The sequence below is a fragment of the Sceloporus undulatus genome, chromosome 6 (genome assembly GCF_019175285.1).
Source record: "Sceloporus undulatus isolate JIND9_A2432 ecotype Alabama chromosome 6, SceUnd_v1.1, whole genome shotgun sequence".
Taxonomy (NCBI): Eukaryota; Metazoa; Chordata; class Lepidosauria; order Squamata; family Phrynosomatidae; genus Sceloporus; species Sceloporus undulatus.
This window is the reverse complement of record NC_056527.1, coordinates 85,225,707-85,244,252: the sequence shown is the minus strand read 5'-3', so window position 1 is coordinate 85,244,252 and position 18,546 is coordinate 85,225,707. Positions and strand designations below refer to the sequence as shown.

At 39.9% G+C, this 18,546-nt stretch overlaps 1 protein-coding gene across 4 annotated transcripts in view; it reads right to left on the bottom strand.

Annotated features, from left to right (window-relative positions):
- The window catches only part of ZNF385C (zinc finger protein 385C), a 201,177-nt gene that overhangs the window by 121,723 nt on the left and 60,908 nt on the right, over positions 1-18,546 (bottom strand). For all 4 annotated transcript variants that reach the window (XM_042476759.1, XM_042476761.1, XM_042476762.1 and 1 more), the window contains exon 2: positions 3,993-4,244. In XM_042476759.1, the coding sequence (XP_042332693.1) occupies positions 3,993-4,242 (250 nt within the window). In that variant the 5' untranslated portion in view covers positions 4,243-4,244. The remainder of the gene's footprint in view (positions 1-3,992; positions 4,245-18,546) is intronic.

Below are 18,546 nucleotides of genomic sequence, written 5' to 3'. Positions count from 1 at the left end.
GACATTATTTTTGTTTTCTTGTTATTCAGCTGTAAACCTGCCTTTGCACTTTCCTCCTTGACTTTCCTCATTCATCATCCCAAGTCTCTGCTATTTTAGCTAGTAATATGGTGTCATCAATATATCTTAAATTCTTGATGTTCCTTCCTCCAATTTTCATTCCCCCTTCCTCTAAGTGTAATCCTGCTTTATGTATGATATATTCAGTATACAAATTAAACAGATAGGGTGATAAAATGCAGCCCTGCCTGACTTCCTTGCCAACTGGAAACCATTTTGTTTATCCATATTCAGTCCTGGTGGTTGCCTCTTGTCCTGGGCATAGGAGAATCAAATGTTGCAGAAATACATCCATTTCTTTAAGAGTGATCCATAATTTCTCATGCTCTACACATTCAAAGACTTTGCTATGATATATAAAACACAGGGTGGTTTTCTTTTGGAATTCTTTGATATGCTCCACTATCCAACCTATGTTTGCAATCTAGTACCACTTCCTTTTCTGAACTCAGCTTGGACCTGTAGCATTTCTCGCTCTATATAGTCTTTTTTTGTAAACAATTGAGCATTACTTTGCTTGAATAGAAGACTGGAATGTATATTGATAATTTCCAATCTGTACCCTGTTTTAAAAAAAATGTTTTCCACATTGTTTGATAGAATTTAGTTAGAACTAGAATAGATTCTGTCTTTGTAGCCTGAAGTATCATTATTGGTATGCCATCAGTTTCTGATGATTTATTTCTCCCAAGTGCTCTGAGTGCAGCTTCCATACACTTTCTAAAATAGTAGGTTCATCTTCAAATGGTTCTTCCTTGAATGAACCTGTCATCCTTTCATCTCTTTTATATAATTCTTCAGTGTATTGTTTCTATTGTCTGTTTATTTCTTCTTGATTATGTAGTGTGTTCCTCTGCTGATCATATAGCATTCCCACTCAGTTTAAATTGCTCTTTGATTTCTCGGATGTTATGGAACAGGCTTCTTGTTCTATTTCTTTGCATGTATTATTACATTTGTTCTCTTTGTCACTTCTCAGAAGCTGCTGAACAGTGGCATTCAGGGTTCTGACTCTATTTGGTCCTTTTTTACTCTTAGTTTTTATCTGTCCTTAGCTGCTTGAATTGTTTTATCTGTCATCCAATTAGATTTTTCTTTCTTTTTGGCATTAAATATTGTCTTTTTGCATTCTTCTATCACACTACACACTTCTTCTGGCTCCTGGTCAATTAGGCTTAATAGTGCAAATCTATTTTTTACATTATTTTTAAATATTGCAGGGATGTTATTTAGGTTGTATTTTGGCACAATGATTAATTTAGTGTTCTTCTTTAGCTTTAATCTAATTTTTTATATTAGCAGCTCATGATCTATGCCACAATGCGCTCCTGGCCTTTCTTTCTTTTTCCTCCCAGAAAGAATGGAGCTTCCCTATGTAGTTTATTTGATTTCTATATTGACCACCAGGTTACATCCATATATAGCTATGTTTCTGGTTGTCTGAAGAATGTGTTGCAATGAACACTGTTGGTCTCAAACAAATTCACTTAGTCATTCTCCTACTTCATACCTTGACCCTAGGCCAAATGCTGCAAGCATCCTTTTTTGGTTCTGTTTCCTATTTTTGTGTTCCAGTCCACTATGACTATCAGCACATACTGTTTTGATGTGTGATCAATTTCCTCTTGGATGACAGCAAAGAATTTTTTCAAGTTCTTCTTCTGGCTGTGTAGCTGGAACATAAACTTGGATTATATTGATACTGATGAATTCTCCCTGAAGTCTGTGTTATTATTCAGTCAAACTTTGCATTATATCCCCTGACTGCTTTTGTTACATCTCTCCTCACTATTAATGACTGTTCATGTCTTCTTAGATTTTCATTTCCTGAGTAAAACACTGAGTGAAAATGTCCCATTCCTGTCTACTTTCACTCACTCATCCCAAATATTGCATTGTTTCTATGTTCCCTTTGTTGTTTTATAATGTTTAGTTTCTTGTGAGTTATGCTTTTCACACTCCATGTTCCTATTATATGTGTAGTTTCAGACTTTCTTTTCACCCCTGAGCATGTAAACAACTGATCATTCTCTCGATTTGAGTCCAGTTGTGCCATTAGCCACAGCAGTACTCATACCTGTCCTCTACTCTTCCTCAGTAGCTTGTTGAGTGCCTTCTGAATTGGGAATCTCGTCTTCTGGCAATATCTCTTGTTTCATTTTGGATCATCACATTACAGGGTTTTCATGTCAGAAGACACTCAGAAGAGGTTTGCCGGTGTCTCCTACTACATATTAGTAACAACAGTTACTGCTGTTGTCTCTGAAAGATCCTCTGCCGGTGTTACCCCTCACTACCGTCGCTGCCCTGTACCTCTTTGGCATATGTAGTCTGGATCTTCAGAAAAAGTATATCTGACATGGGAAGCCCTGCCAGCTGCAGTGCTACTATCAGCATAGTCTCTTGCCTCACAGGAGCATGCAATATCATCATTGTGGAAAGGTAGTGTCATGGTGGGAGCTGACGACATATACATATCATTTATATTGTACCATCACCACGCATGGCATTTTGCAAAACAACAGAAAGTTTCTCCTACAGAAAGTAACTCTTTGGGTGCATCTCCGATAAAGAAATAATGCACTCTGTCACCACTTTAAGTGCTGTAGCTCCATCCTATGGACTCTTGGGATTTATAGTTTTAAAAGGTCTTTAATGTTTGCTGCCAAAGAGTGCTAGTGCCTCACAACCCCAGGATTCTGTAGCATGGAGCTATGGTTATTAAAGTGGTGTCAAACTGCATTATTTCTACAGTGTAGATTTACCTTTCCCCTCCAAATTTGACAGAGGAGAAAAAATAGTGGGAGGGAAGGAAGATGAGAAGAAGCAAAAACAGTAAAGAATATGCATCTATTTCATTTAGGATTAGTTTCAAGGAGGTTTGGCGTGCTGCTTTTCCAGTCTGTGCCAAGTTTCGTGTATGTTCATTCATCACTCTAGACTATTCCTCTAATCATTTTAGACTCTGCATCACAATTCATATTTAAGACAGGTATTTTTGAACATTTTTAACACAAAAATATACACTTCTCAAGATATTATCTTGCAAACTATGGATTTCTAAATAAATTTTAGAATAAAAATATATATTTAAAATATAAATATATTTTTATTTTTAATATGTTTGATTTCTGGCTGACAAGTACATCACAAAATTTTAAAAGTTCAGAATTCAAAAGACTGCTGCATTTGAATCTTCATATTAAACTGAGTTAGTTGCTGTTGAAACTCACAAAGAACTACCAAGTGCCGCCATGTTTTATGTAAGGGACATAGACTAGGTTAAGTTAAAGTAGTTAAGCAAAAGTTTCCATAGAAAAGGTGAGTCTTAAGGGGGAATTTGGAGGAAGTCACAGAAAACAGGCATTACAGTAGACCCTCCACATTCGCTGCAGTTAGGGACACAGGACCCTCATGAAAGTGGGAATACCACAAATTAAACAACTTTTTTTTTTACTTGAGAGAACATCTCTCTAAGAATCTCTAGGTCCGCCAAAGCAATTCTGTGGTCAAGATGTATCAGATGTTGACCATGAAGTTGAATGGGAGGACCTATAAGTGCCTAAAGAAGTCTCCTGTTTAGGAATCTCTCAGTCCTTCAGTGTGAACTTTGGCAGAAACTGACAATGGAGTCATACTGGAGGACCTAGAGATTCCTAGAGAGAACATATTAATCAAATCTGTGAATAATCAAATCTGCAAAAGTCAAAGCCACAAATGTGGAGGGTCAACTGTACTTTGGTAATCTGAGAAGGCATGCCAGACATGAGGAACAACAAAGAAGAAAGGCTAGAATTGTAAGAAAGCCATCCACATTTGGATAGATGAGGATGACAGTTACTGTAATGTCCGTTTATGCATTTTAAAGACCTACCACATTTGAGACTTTCCTTCAGACTTCTCAGAGGCCCTCTGTACAGACTAGACCTTACCTTGACTTGTTGGGATTTTGCCCTTGTTGAGATGCTTGAGGCGTTTCTGGTGTGACTTTCCATTGTAGTGGATCTGAGCCTGCACAGCTGAGTTGAGCTGGATATTACACACCTCGCAAAGGGTGAATGATGGGTGCTTTTTCTCCCTTTTTGAGCGCTGCTCTGGCAGACATCCTATGCCAGGGCTCTCTGTGAGGCTCACACAGATGCCACTCCCAGGGGAGTGACATGGGCTTAAGGGCCGCTTCATCCCTAGGAGAGAATGAAAAGGAGAAGAAAAATAAGTACTAGAAACCCATTAATGATATCCGTCCAATGAATGTTCACATCAAAAAGCCAAAATTACAGCTTCAGGTCTCCTTGATGCTGGTGATCTGGTCACAAATCCCTGAAATTCTAGCATAAGCAGAATTTAGATGAGAAGGACTGCCAGGTCAGGATCACTACCCTAAGTCCTTAGATTTCAGGAGCAGCCCTGACACTGAGGAACAACACTTTGCTATGTCATTGGAGAATGGGCCTTGATGATGCTAAAAGAGTGATGTTATAAGGGGCAGCCCCTAGTGATGCCATTAAGCATGGTGCTATGCTTAATAGGAATTAACCATAGTTATATAGAGTATGGCATGCAAGTAAAAACACCAAGATCCTGCATTGGTCTACCACATAACTGCATCTTGTAATATGTGTCTCTGTGTTGTGTGCCTTCAAGTCGTTTCTGACTTAAGGAGACCCTAAGGCAGACCCCTTATCATGAGGTTTTCTTGGTAAGATTTGTTCAGAGGTGCTTTGCCATTGCCTTCCCCTGAGGCTGAGAGCATGTGACTTGCCCAAGGTCACTTAGTGGGTTTCATGGCAGAGTGGGAATCAAACCCTGATCTCCAGAGTCATAGTCTGGTGCTCAAACCACTGTGACACATTGACTCTTTGTGATGCTACTCCCCAAAAACTCACCTAGTAAGCACCACAAGCCTCCCATGGCCATTTCTTTATTGTCATAGGGGATGTGTGTGTGAGTGGGAATGCACTCAGTTTTTCTTCTGTTGCTGGATGTGCTGTGACAGGCATCTGCAAGGACTTCTGGGGGTCCACAGGACATCACCACAAATAGAGCCCTTGCAGTGCGTTCAGCCACAAAAATATCTGCATTTATTTCTACCCCCCTTCTCTCCAACAAACTGGAAATAGATTTGTTGAGGGAGGACTGTACCTATTAAAAGATGGATTTGGGAGGGGATTTTGTTAGTTGGAACAGAAATCCAACCCCTTTTTGTTTTTCTGTGCCTTCAAATTGTTTTACTTATGGCAGCCCTAAGGGGATCCTATCACAGGCTTTTCTTGGCAAGATTTGTTCAGAAGGTTTTTTTTTTTTTGTCTTTACCTTTCTCCAAGAATGCAACAACTAAAGAAGTGAGTCACAACAGCATAGGTCCAACTCATGCCACTGTAATTCATGAATACTATGCCAGGTCAAGTCTAACAAATGAGGAAAATATACACATTCCAAGTCAATACTCTTGCCCTGAGATTCTTCTCTCTTGCCCTGGAGACTAGAGAAGAGGCAAACCTAGAGGCAGGGAATGCGTGGCTCTCAGATGTTCATGAACTCCTATTAGTACTAGCCAGTTTAGCCAATAGTGAGGAATGATGGGAGCTGCAGTACAACGTATCTGGTAGAATTCCTGCATGGCAGGGAGTTGGACTAGATGGCCCTTGTGGTCTCTTCCAACTCTTATGATTCCATTAATTCAAAGATATAGTCATGTTAGTCTGTAAAATCAGTGTAGTAGAGATTTCTTGTAGCACCTTTGAAACTAAATGTAATGTGTCTGTCCCTAGTTTCCACTCTACTATACGCATCTGAGGAAGTTGACTAAAGTCTATGAAAGCTCATGCTGCAAACAAAGCTGGAGAAGCATTATGTTCACCACTCCTGCACTAAATTAAGTATGTTTTATTGTTTTTGCCCAGAATACACTCTACTTCATTTGAAACTACTGCTGGATGGCACTCATAGGACTGGAAAGCCTTTACTTCAACAGTGGCTCACATTCTCTCTTTGCTAATGGTAAAATTCATGACAACCATTACAGGATATTTTTAGTTGGCGGAGACAGGATTGAAGACTTTGGTATCTATTCCGTTTCTTGTGTATCTAAAGCCTTATATGCACACAACCCCGTCATTCCAGAATTAGCCAATTTGAACTGGGCTTTCTCCTTAAATATGCTACTTTTTTTAAAGTGGAGAAACAGAGGTTTTTACTGAGTTGAAAAAAAATTCTGTAAGGATCAGGGATTCCTGAATCATCTCTTTCATTCCCTGTGGCATGTGAAAATAACTAAACAGCGCAACGGGTATCTCTGTGTGAGTGAAGCTTATTTATTTACAAAAATACTTTTAAACCAACTTTCACATGCTGACAAAGTTCCCCCTCTTTGCACACCCCCACAAGAGAACATATGAGAAAATCAATGTGAACATGCTTAAGAAAAGAAAGGGTGATTTGTGAACAGTCTAAGAAAAGTAAGCAAAGGGGTGTGGTTGAAAGATCTTGCAATTTCTCTTTTGCGCAGACAGTAGCGTGAGTGTTTATTGCTTTTTTACCGTAATGGCTGTGAATATGAGGTCTGTGCCAATGTAATCTAACCCCTTATTTGTAATAGATAAATAACAATGTCTAATGTTATAGGACAGTGGTAAGGATTATTGTGAAGTGCTTTAAACTCTGGATGTGTACTATATAAATGCAAAGAAGATTTATGTTTTTTACATTATGCAAGTATAGCCTCCTATGGATTTTGATGGAAGGCAGGCCTGTTTGTATTGTTCTCATGCCTAACTCTGTTACAAACGCAAGGCTATTCCATACATTAAAGGGCAGCAAGCTCAAAGTTGGCACCAAGAAGACTCAACTGTCCATTTCTGTTCAGTAGAATCTAAGAGGAAAGCAAAATGAAACCACTCCACTGTGATAAACCTGAGTTAAAGAAGCAATCAAGGATGTCTTCCACTATCGGCTGCAGGCAAGAGGCCTAGCACAGTTCCTTTTATTTGTTATTCAGTTAAATATTCTTGCATGAAGTGTGAGCTACTCTCTTCCACCTACTTCTCTTTCAGGAAAATGTACACTATTCATATGTACTGTTTGCATTCAAGTCGTTCCCCATTTATGGTAACCCTAAGGCCAAGGGATTTTCTTGGCAAGATTTGTTCAGAGAAGGTTTACCATTGCCTGAGGCTGAAAGAGTGTTTACATGGCCAAGTGGGGATTTGAACCATGGTCTCCAGAGTCACAGTCTAAAGCTCAAACCACTATGCCACATTGGCTCTCACACTATTTATTTAATTACCGTAAATAAATAAATTTATTTATTTATTTGTTTGTTTACACTGGGACTGCAGGTTAGAAAAAAGAGGGAACACAGGAACACATGACACAGGTGTATAAGATAATGTGTGGTGTGGAGACAAGTGGACTGCCAAAATACTAAAACCCAGGCTCATTCAATGAAACTAAATGATGGGAGATTCAGGACAGACAGAGAAAGTACATCATCCACTGCACTGTCACATTAGATACATCTGCCAACCCAGATGGCTTTACAAGGGAACATGTAATACATAAATAACAAACATTCTTGAAATCTACATGTAAACTTGCATAATAGCTATCTTTTGTGGGATAATATCAGTAATAAAGTCCTAAAGACATCACTCAGATTCGCTAGTTGATGAAGCTGGGATCAAAGTATCTTTCCAAAGAATAGCTTGATTTAGTAGGAGGTCCGATAACAAATGAGTTGGTGTTGATGTAATCAATAAACACTGACCAGTCATCAAAAAAGGTGCCTGGTTTCTTTTGTCCATTACAGAGTCGAAAAGTATGGTATAAGAAACCTTTTCACTAACCAAGTGTCCCAAACTCTTTTCCACCAGTCGCTCATCAGTACATTCCATTTTTCCCAAGCTTCTTGCAATTATATTCCTGGCTGCTGAGATGAGAAGTGTGATAAGCTTATGATGTTTCATACAAGTGTTCTCATTACAATAAATTAACAATGAGAGAAGGCCTGGACAGAAGGTTATAGTTTGTTTCACAATAGATTTACCTCAGTATTGCATTCCAAAAATCTTTAACCTTGGGACAGTCCAATCACATGTGTTCAAAGGAGCCTAAGGTATCACAGCCTCTCCAACATTTTGGAGATATGTTTTTCATCATCCAGGACAGTTTCACAGGGGTTAGATACCATTTGCATATTAATTTTAGGGTCCCCTCTTTTGTCAATGCCGATCTTGATTTATACGTGGGGTTTTTTTGGGGAGGGGAGAGATATCTAAATTTAGGTCCGATATTCTTCAGGGCTCTCCAACTTCAAACTCTGGCAGTCAGCAGGCAGCCCCAAAGTAACCCCATTTATCCACCATCTGTTCACAGAACATCCTGGGACACAACAATATATGTGCCACAAGCAGAGAGCAGGTGCATAGCTGAATATAATCAACCAAAGAAGAAATGCTAAGTGAGGTAACCCAAACCTTGGAGAGATGGAATGGTGCAAAAATTTGAACCACGCGAATAATAGGAAAACAATTTATGGAACTGTAGCACCAAGCACAGTGAATTAAACAATAAAATCAATAAATATTTTAAAAATAATTATAAAAGCCACTTTGAAGAGATTCGGTTAAAGTCTATTGGCAGCTTCCCAAGTCCAAGACATTTTAGTTCTTTTTTTCCTCCCGCCAAGGGCTGAGATAACCTCTGAACCAGATGTGTTATGGTGTGCTACTGAGTTTCCGGTGCATATCGTTCATTAACTTCTTTCCCGCAGGTGACAAGGTTATTTTTAATATCGGCAGAAATTAAAATTGGAAAGTTATCTGGACAAAATGCTTCCAAAAGGCCACCGCTCTCTAAAAAAGAACACTCGGCTACTCAAATTAGCCTGGCCTACCGTCAGAGCTCCAGTTACAAAGTTTTAAATAAACAGCCTACACTGTGGATGCTCTCATCTCATTCACTTAATCTCTCCGGTGCCTCTTTGTCCCTCCTAGTATATTAAGCACCACAACTCAGCAATTTGTTTTTCTGCCCAACTAGGTCACTGGTATTAACTCAGAGAAGTCTAGGTTTGGCAATTAATGGGATATTAGCCATGATAGAATTAGTTGCATTACAAGCCATTTCACATAACACTCTGTAGGAAAAGGGGGCACAACTCACATGAACAATTTTGTTTGCAGCATGGACCTATTCACTAGTCTTAGGAGGGTGATTTTAATAGCCCTTTCCCAGGGCATGGGTCAAAGCTACACATCAGGGGTACAGAGAGAGCAAAGGCAGCCCATGGTCCAAATTCAGGAAGAGTGTTGTTTATTTCAACTCTCTGGGATGTTTCATTCCCCTTTCCCAAGGCTAGTCTGCACATACTGTATATACTCATGTATAAGTCTAGAAATTTTAGTCAAAAAATTGACCCAAAAAAACCTGAGTCAACTTATCTGCAGGTCAATGTAAGTACTGTACCTTAGCTCTTATTTAAAAAGGAATCATCCCTGGTGAAAGGCAAGAGTGTACCCTATCCTGGAAGCACTGACCTTCCTCTACCATCTTAGCCATCCAGGCTTTGGGGTGAGCACAGTCATGCCTGCTGGAATTTTGTAAGTTTTTTGACATTGTTTTCCTTTGTGCCATTCTTTGCTCCATATAATGGGACTTATTACAAGCCCTTAGGTTTTACCCTCGACTTATCTATGGGTCATATAAAAATCCATAATTTGGGCCCCAAAACTTGCCCACAACTTATACATGAGGTCAACTTATAGTCGCATATATATGGTAAGTGTATTATGCAAGTTACTACAGATTTTCACACCTTCCCATTGCTTAATTGTCTTCACTTTCTTGCACATATTTGCATCTATTCGCCCTGCCTCTGCTGAAAATGTGCAGCCCTGCAAATCCATGCAAAGCACACACGTTTGATAATGTACATTCTTGCAGATGCTCACAGATGCTCGCAGATACTCTGGTTAAAAACTGCAATTCCTTTTTCTATGGAGTCTGAGAAGTTTTTTGCTTCCTCCTACAAAAGGCTCAAATCCTATGTGGAAAAATCACATTGTATTCAAACAGAATGAGGAGTATTTTAATTGTATAAATAAGGCCTCAGAACACGGTCAGCTATGGTTGGATGCTAGATCTCTGGGTGTTTTACAACAACTTAGCAAGGAGGTCTGGCTCCTAACTTCAGCAATAAGAAAATTATTTCCTATATCCACCCTAAATTACACAGTTGAACATGGCCACATACTCTCCAATATTTCACAGATAAAAATGGGACGTGTGGCCAACCAACATCAGAGTGTGATCAAGATGGCAAAAATTATTGAGGAAGAACACATGAGCTAGGGGAGGTTGCAGCAGTTTGCTTTTACCTGACTCAACAGAGAAGGAAAAGATTCCACCCCTTCTCTGCTCTTTGCTGAGTTAATTAATTGCAAACTACTTTTGCAGTTTAAACTCAATCTGCAGTAATTGAAGTAAACTGAGAATAAAGCCAGAAAGTGGATGCAGCTGTAAAAGTGGGATGACAGAGGATAAATTGGGACTGTCCTTGCCAAATCGGGACATAGAGGATATGGAGATGCTGAATCAGGAGTGACTTTGAGTGTATTTATGTGTGGAAAACTGTGAACTCCACTCAATTCTGGCATTCAAAAAACAAAAGATTCAGTATTCCTTATTTCAAAGTGGATTATCTTTTGTGCCAGATGCACACTGAGGGATTTCTGGGTTGCAATAATTGATCCATCCATATAGCCCTCAACTCTGCCTCCCAATATTATACCTAATGTTAATCACAAATAATTCTCACCTTAATGACCATCATTTTCTTTTCTTATTTAAAGCAATAATTCATGCTGCAATCTCCAATGGAAGATCAGGTGGTGTGGAGTGACATTGGGCTTTTGTTTCTTTCCATTTTTCACCACAAAACGAAATCCGTAACTCTCATAGTTTTGGCCTATAGGATAAAGAAATTGGCACCCCTGCTTCTTTAGAATAGTAAAAGAACAAATCAGGGGGCAACTTTGTGTGGTTTTTAATATGAAACTGGTTTTCAGATTAATCTAAAACTATTGAAATCTGTTTTTAGTACCAGTTCCAGCTCTGGAATTTGTGAAGTGCAAACTAGGGAAAAGGCCTGTTTTATTAAAACAGGCCCTGGCATATTAACTAGTTGCTATAGAAGGGCCTTATAATGGGAGGTTTTATTTTGTTTTAATTAATGCTGTTTCTAATATACTGTAATTGTTTCTTTTATTGTCATTTCAACTTTTTTATAAAAATGATGGTGATGGTTTTTGGGCTTTATTTTGTTTTGATCTATGCTGTAATCGAAGATTAAGCCCCATACTGAGAAAAAGGCATGATAATTATTAACAGATAGATGGATAGACAGCATGACCAATCCTTTCACTGCCTGCATACCACAGATGTATCCACATGGAATTTAAACATATGAAGCCATTCCAAGGTCACTTTTTAAAAAAGGTCTTAATTGCCAATGAACAATAAATTAGTGGTAATTTCTGAAGTGCTGGCACATAATGCCAGCTCTCCTAAGCATGTCCCAGGAAGAGAGTCCTAAAATGCAGACAGATGTGTAGATCCATATCAATAAGCCTATTGCAGCAGTTTTCCTTTCCAATAGGAGCAGGCCTTTTGTAAAGGTAATGGGACTTCAATAAATGTTCATGACTAAGCCATCTCAATATATTTCACACTACAACAGGGGTAGCTCTCAGTTTTGCACTGTGGTTAGGGAATGACCATGCTCCATCCTCACCCATTATCATAAGGACTGCACTAAAGTTTAGGAGGGGGGATCCAGAAAAGGTATGGCAGATGACACCAGTTTCCTTGTGTGCTCTGGCTCCAGGACACCACTGCCCACAACTTCTTGGAAGCTACTCTCTGACCCAGAAAATCTATCACAGATGTGTAGGGGCTCACTGTAGTTATAGCAGTTCACTTTCATTTTTCAGGGCTCAGAAATGTTACCTTTTGGAGTACAATTCCCAGAATCCTGAGCCTGCATGGCCAGCTAATTGTTAACTAACTGTATGCTACTGTACTCCCCCCTTCACCTAGGACTTTGTCACACTGGCTAGAAAAGCAGAATTTGAACAGGATAAAAGTGTATGTCTGGTGCTTATCACACGACATCATGTCTGACCTGCTACTGCCTTGCATCCCTTTCATTACTGTAGTGCATCTTTTTACTGACAGGCAAAACCCATCAATAGGCTCTCAATCTTGCTGCTATTCCATTACTGCCTTCGTGTGATAGGGCCCATCCGCTGCAGTTCTGCTTCTCAAGCAGTCACGAAGTGTGAGTGAGCATGATTCTGCTCCCCCCTCTTCCCCCTCTTTCTTGCAGCTATCATAGCCACCAACCCCTTCCTGAAGCTGTGTGCACATTCACACAGCATCTGGCTTCAGGAGATGGGATTGTGTGATCCCCCACTTTCTCCTCAAGCATTGGGCTGCTATGTGAATGTGCACACAGCAGTCCTGTATTTCAGGGAGGGTGGAGAGTGATTCTGGCCACCAACACTTTCCTGAGGTAGTGTGGAAAACAGATTGCGTGACCATGGATCGCCAAAGTGCTATCATGGGGAATAGAGTGATATGAAATGGTGACAAACCAGTATGCTTCCATTCTTAAACTAGTGCAATTGTGGTGGGACAACAGGCTGATGTGATAAAGTCCTCAGAATAAAGGCTAGTGTGATAAAAGCTGGTGCAGAAGCAAACAGATTTCTATGTTCTGACAAGACCTGAAGTGGCTTGGGCTTTGAAAAATAAAAATAAAAGAGAGAGAGAGAGATCATACACAAGCAGCTGTTAAGAGGCAGTAATGTGAGTGAAGGAGAGGAGAAGAAGGTGGTGTCAAACAGACATTGAATGTGGATGATGGATGGCAAGAGATCCTTGACAGATGTCTAAATCTCTTTGAAATAAAAGAAGGTCAAATGTCTCACTCAGGATCAACTCCAAAAAGTACTTTACATTAATACTCTACCAAGCACCCCTACTTCCAAACTGGGCCCTGTCTCAACTCCTACGATAAAAGGAGTGTTAAGCACAGTCTCCTTATGGGTCTCAGCACAGAGACTGATTGCTTATCCCAGCACATTAACAGGCAATATAATATCAAGCCTATTATATCCGTTCATTCTGCGCTTTTATGGGCTTTCCTCAAGATCAGAATGAGTTCATGGAAACAGAATTCCTTCATGTCCAACCAACCCAATATTGCAGGAGTGGGGGACTGCAAAAAGGTGCAGGGAACGATTTTTGGTTCCTAGGGATCTGCTGGGGGCCACAAGTACAGACAAAAATACCCTCAATGGGCTTCACTTCTGATTTTGAAAAGCTGGTATTTTAAAATATTAAAACAATGTAGGTGAATTGTCATACTTGAAGGATTCCAGGAAAGGCAAATCACTCTTTTTTTTTTTTTTGGCCACAAAAAGGGCTGTCCAGGGAGTCATGAACCACAGTCTGTTGGATGGGGCTGTTTCTGGCCTAGGGCCACCTACCACCCAGCCCTGCATTATTGGATTGTGCCTCTGTGCTTCTATCACATTTTCTCACCTTGGCAGAAGGTAAATCACATGCTTGAAGACAAGGATGTAAATCCTCAATCATTTTGTCCACACAGGCAAGGACAAATACAGTTGGCCCTCTGTATCCATGGATTCTGCATCCATGGATTCAGCCATCCACAGTTTCATAATAACCCCCTTCCAATAAATAAATAAAAATATAAAAGCAGGATCAAGCTAAAACTTAATGTGCATTTCCTTTGATTAAGCTGTTTTCTCTCCTACAATGGGATTTTCTCATTCAATGAGTTCTTCACATTATGCCCAAATTTACTTTCTAACCACCGATCACAAAAAAGCATGTTAAACATAAGATATGTATTTGAGTAAAATTATATGCTATGACAAACAGACATTATCCACACTAGAGGGAGTGCCTCTTCTAAAATCCTGCTAAGCATATCTCTACTTTGACCCTCTTGGCCATGGAAATTTGATTCTCTGTTGTAGAAAAAAGCAAATTCCAGAAATGGAATATCCTGAAGGAGGGAGCATCCAGTTAAGTGGAACACTGAAGTGGAACACTGAATGCTGCAGCAGTTTGTTGTAGATACCATTTGTATTATACTCTGACTAAACTTGTTTCTGAACTATCTGTTCATTACTAGAGGCCCTTTCACACAACACAGTTGCAACACTAACTGCCTTGGCAGCATCCTATTGAATCCTGGAATTTGCAATTTAGGTAGCAGAATTTAGAATTCTCAGCCACAGAGCAGTAGTGCCCTCCAAACTACAGACCCCAAGAGTCCATAAAAATGCAGTCTCAATAGTTAACATGGAATCATAGCACTATAACTGTGCAGTGTGAAAGGACCCAAGAGCTAAAGTCCTGGCATAAATGGAATATTACTGAAACAGTGACTTTTCTTCATCACTGAACAACCAAAAAAAAGCACAGAAGAGTACTTTTTGGGTAATAGTTCCTAGGGCAGCAGGCCCCACATAGTTTGTCTGGGCTACAATTTTTAGAACTCCCCCCCCAAAGCTTGGAACTTTTGGAAACTGTCCCCACAAAATTTAGAAAAGTCAGTTTAGGGACTCTGTTATTGTAGTTAACTGCCGTTAAGTCGACTAGGCTTCTGTTGTGTGCCTTCAAGTCATTTCCAACTTATGGCAACCCAAGGGGACCTATCATGAGGTTTTCCAGGGATGACAGTGTGTGGCTCACACAAGGTCAGCAAGTGGGTCTCCATAACCCAATAGGCAATTGAACCCTGGTCTCCCAGGGCCCTAGTCTAACACTCAACTGCTCAAACCACTATATCATGGTAATCGCATAAATGGGAGACCTACAACTCGCCCTATCATCAGCAACCCTGCTCAGGTCTTGCAGTCTCAGAGCCTTGGCTTCTTTGATTATGTCTATCTATCTGGAATGCAGTCTTCCTCTTTTCATACAGTACTGTCTTCTACCTTACTCAAACATTATTGTCATTTCTAATGAGTCAGGTCTTCTCATGATATGTCCAAATAACAACTCAGTTTAGTCACCTTGGCTTCTAGGGAGAGTGCAGGATTTGTTCTTTGTTGCTGTTAACTGCCCTTGAGTCAACCTCAACTCATGGCAACCCTATGGATGGCACATCTCCAAGACCCCCTGTCCTCAGCTGCTTTGCTCATGTCCTGCAGGCTTAGGCCTGTGACCTCCCTGACTGAGCCTAACCATCTCACATCTGGCCTTCCTCTCTTTCTATTGCCTTCTACCTTTCCTAGCATGGTTGCCTTTTCTAATGATTTGCTCTAGGACCCATTTATTTGCCTTTTTAGCAGTCCACAGTAGCCACAGAACTCTTCCCCAGCAACACATTTCAAATGGTTGATTTTCTCCCTGTCAGCTTTCTTCACTGTCCAGCTTTCACAACCATACATAGAAATAGGAAATATGAAGACATAGACAATTCTAAGTTTAGTTTTCAATGGTATATATTTACATTGTAGGATCTTGTTCAGTTCCTTCATAGCTGTTCATACATGTCATAGTCTTTTGTTGATTTCTCAACCACAGTCTTCATTCTGATCAAGGCAAAGAAAATATTTAACTATTTGAATGTCTTCATTGTCTACTTTAAAGTTACGTAAATAATCTGTGGGCATTATTTTTATTTTCTTACTGTTCAGCTGTAAACCTGACTTTGCACTTTCTTTCTTTACTTTCCTCATCAGTCACCCCAAGTCTCTGTTATTTTCTGCTAGTAGTATGGTGTCATCTGCATATCTTAAATTGCTGATGATGTTCCCACCACTTTTCCTGCTTCTTTCCTCTGAGTCTAATTGTGCTTTTTATATAATATATTCACCAAACAGACAGGGTCATAAAATCCAGCCTTGCCTGACACCCTTGCCAACTGGAAATTGTAACCCAGAAAGTAGCTTTTCCATTCTATGTCCCCACACATTAATATTTGAAGGGAGGAGTGAAGTGGGGAAATAGGTATGAAAGCAACCAACCAGCCCTAGCATCTCTTTTCTAGAAATGAAGAATCTACATAAATAATATGTGCCAGTCACAAGAAAAGAAACCATTCTACTATACATGCTGTGCTGTTTGATCAATTAGGTGTCCGTCCCCCTTTGTATTATAGTGGAGAATTCACTTCTCTTTTCTGCAGCAGCTATAACTAACTTACTCATTTCACACTAAAACTCATGCTCCTAGAATAACAGGTTTATTGTAGGAATTACAACCAACTAACCACGTTGGCTGAAAGTAAATCTGAAAACGGTAAGCAAACTGTCAGGAAGAGAAGCCTCGGCACTTCATTTATAATCCTCTACGGTCAGTTTTATAGCTCTCATAATACAGTCCATAACCTGGGGTCTTTTTTTTCTGTTTTAATCTTAATAATACCATAAAACTCCACTGCTGCTGTGGTGGCTTCTTTTTTCTTTCTAAAGGAAAAGTGGAGGAGCAGGTGCATGACAGTGAAAAATGCTAGTGAGAAGTCAGAAAGGCAGAAATAAATTGGAAACAGGTCTGGTTTATAGACAAGGCCCAAGCGGATAAGAAGAAGATTCTGTCCCCTCAGGGGCACCAATGTATACTTTTAAGGGGGAATTATGGAGACTAGTTCTCAGTGGCTCAGAAGGCTATATTTTCAGAACTTTGGACAACTCCTTAACCATTTAATGAAAGGCCATAATGTTTATTTGCTGGGAGCGATAGAGCAAAGGTAAATCCCATCAGTGCTTCTCTCTCCCTAAAGTAAGCTATTGTGCCGATGTTGTGACATTCTAAGCACACACAAAAAAGATCATCCTGAGAACCACACTTTTCTTATCAAAGCAAGTTTATAATTAAAGGCTTTAATGGGGCAAAGGAGTGCTAGTTCCCAGATTTTGGATGGAGTCCAAATGTGGCACTGAGGAGGCCCCTCTACCTTGGGTCAGACAGGGGATGCAAAGTGAAATCTTTCTTTGATTGCAAACAATATTTATGGATACTCTGCACAAACTGTGTGGGTGGTTGGTACTCTGCTGGTGCTAGGGGGTGTAGTTATGGGAGAGTGGTGTAAAATGAGGACAATCTCCCACAATTAGAATTTTGCCCGCAGGGATGTTTTCCTTCTTTCCACATTTCTAGTGCTGCAGTAACTTAAAACTTCAATTGAGTATTCTGAAACACAATTTAGGGGCAGGGAATATAGGCCATTACCAAAGGAATGTGAACATAGCAAATATAAAAGGTCTAGTTGTCGCTATTGTTGTGTATGCCTTCAAGTTGTTTCCAACTTATAGTAACCATAGGATGATCCTATTAAGGGGTTTTCTTGGTAAGTTCTGTTCAGAGGGGAGTTGCCATTGCCTTCCTCTTAAGGCTGTGAGAGTGCAACTTGCCCAAGGTTACCCAGTGGGTTTCTGTGGAAATTTGGGGACTGAGGAAAATTTCATTTGGAGAAGCAAAAGTGTTATGGTGGAATGCCTTTAGTTTGCCCCCTGTACCTATACAGCCCTGCCAGTTTCTGGTGCCAGAATTAAGAAAAAATATGCTCAAATCTATGGTGGTAATAGCCAACATCCACTTGCTAGCCCCAACTAGAGTTGACCAATTGAATCAATCCTAAATGGCAAGTCAACACTCATATCAGTTCCGTTAATTCAGTAAATTTACTCTACTTGGCATTAGTAATTGGATTTAGGACAGGAGTGGCAATTGTTCAGACCTCAAGCTTCTGTTGAATTGCATCTTCCAGCAGCTTTAGCCAGAACATGCCATTACAAAGCAAAGCATTCTGGGGCAAGTTTCTGGCTGCCCATTCTATAAGGAGTGCTTGTGAATTAGGCTTATACAGTCTCAAACTCACTCCATGCAAAGATAGTGTGCACCTTAAAGACCCCAAATTTCCTGCAACTGCATTTTAAAAAGCAAGATCAATGGCAAGGAACATTCGTATAGGGCTGTCCATTGCTATTTATCCTCGTACTGAAGATACCTCTGGTGTTTTTGGGTGGGTGGGTGGGAGGGAGACCCTGTTTCCTGAGCAGAAAATGATCTTCCTGCACAGGACACCTGTTTTCTGGACCAAAACTAGTTTGGGTACATAAAAACCTAACATATATCTCTGCAGAAAAATTCTTTTACAATATTTTGGAGCATTCAATTAAAGGGGGATTCTGCAGAAGAATATCCATTTTCTTTCACAGCAGGAAGATAACTGCTGTCATTATTTGTTCTCACATTTGAGGACAAAATAGTCAAGGATCGACATCCAAATGCCCACCACTGCAGTGTTTGTATCTGAAAACTTTCAGCAATTGTCACCTCCTTCTGCAAAAGATGTAGAACACTGAAGATTCTGAATTTGGATCTCCTCTCATCCTTTTTCTTTCTTGCTGCTCCCCATCCATCCTTCTTCCTTTTTAAAAGCAG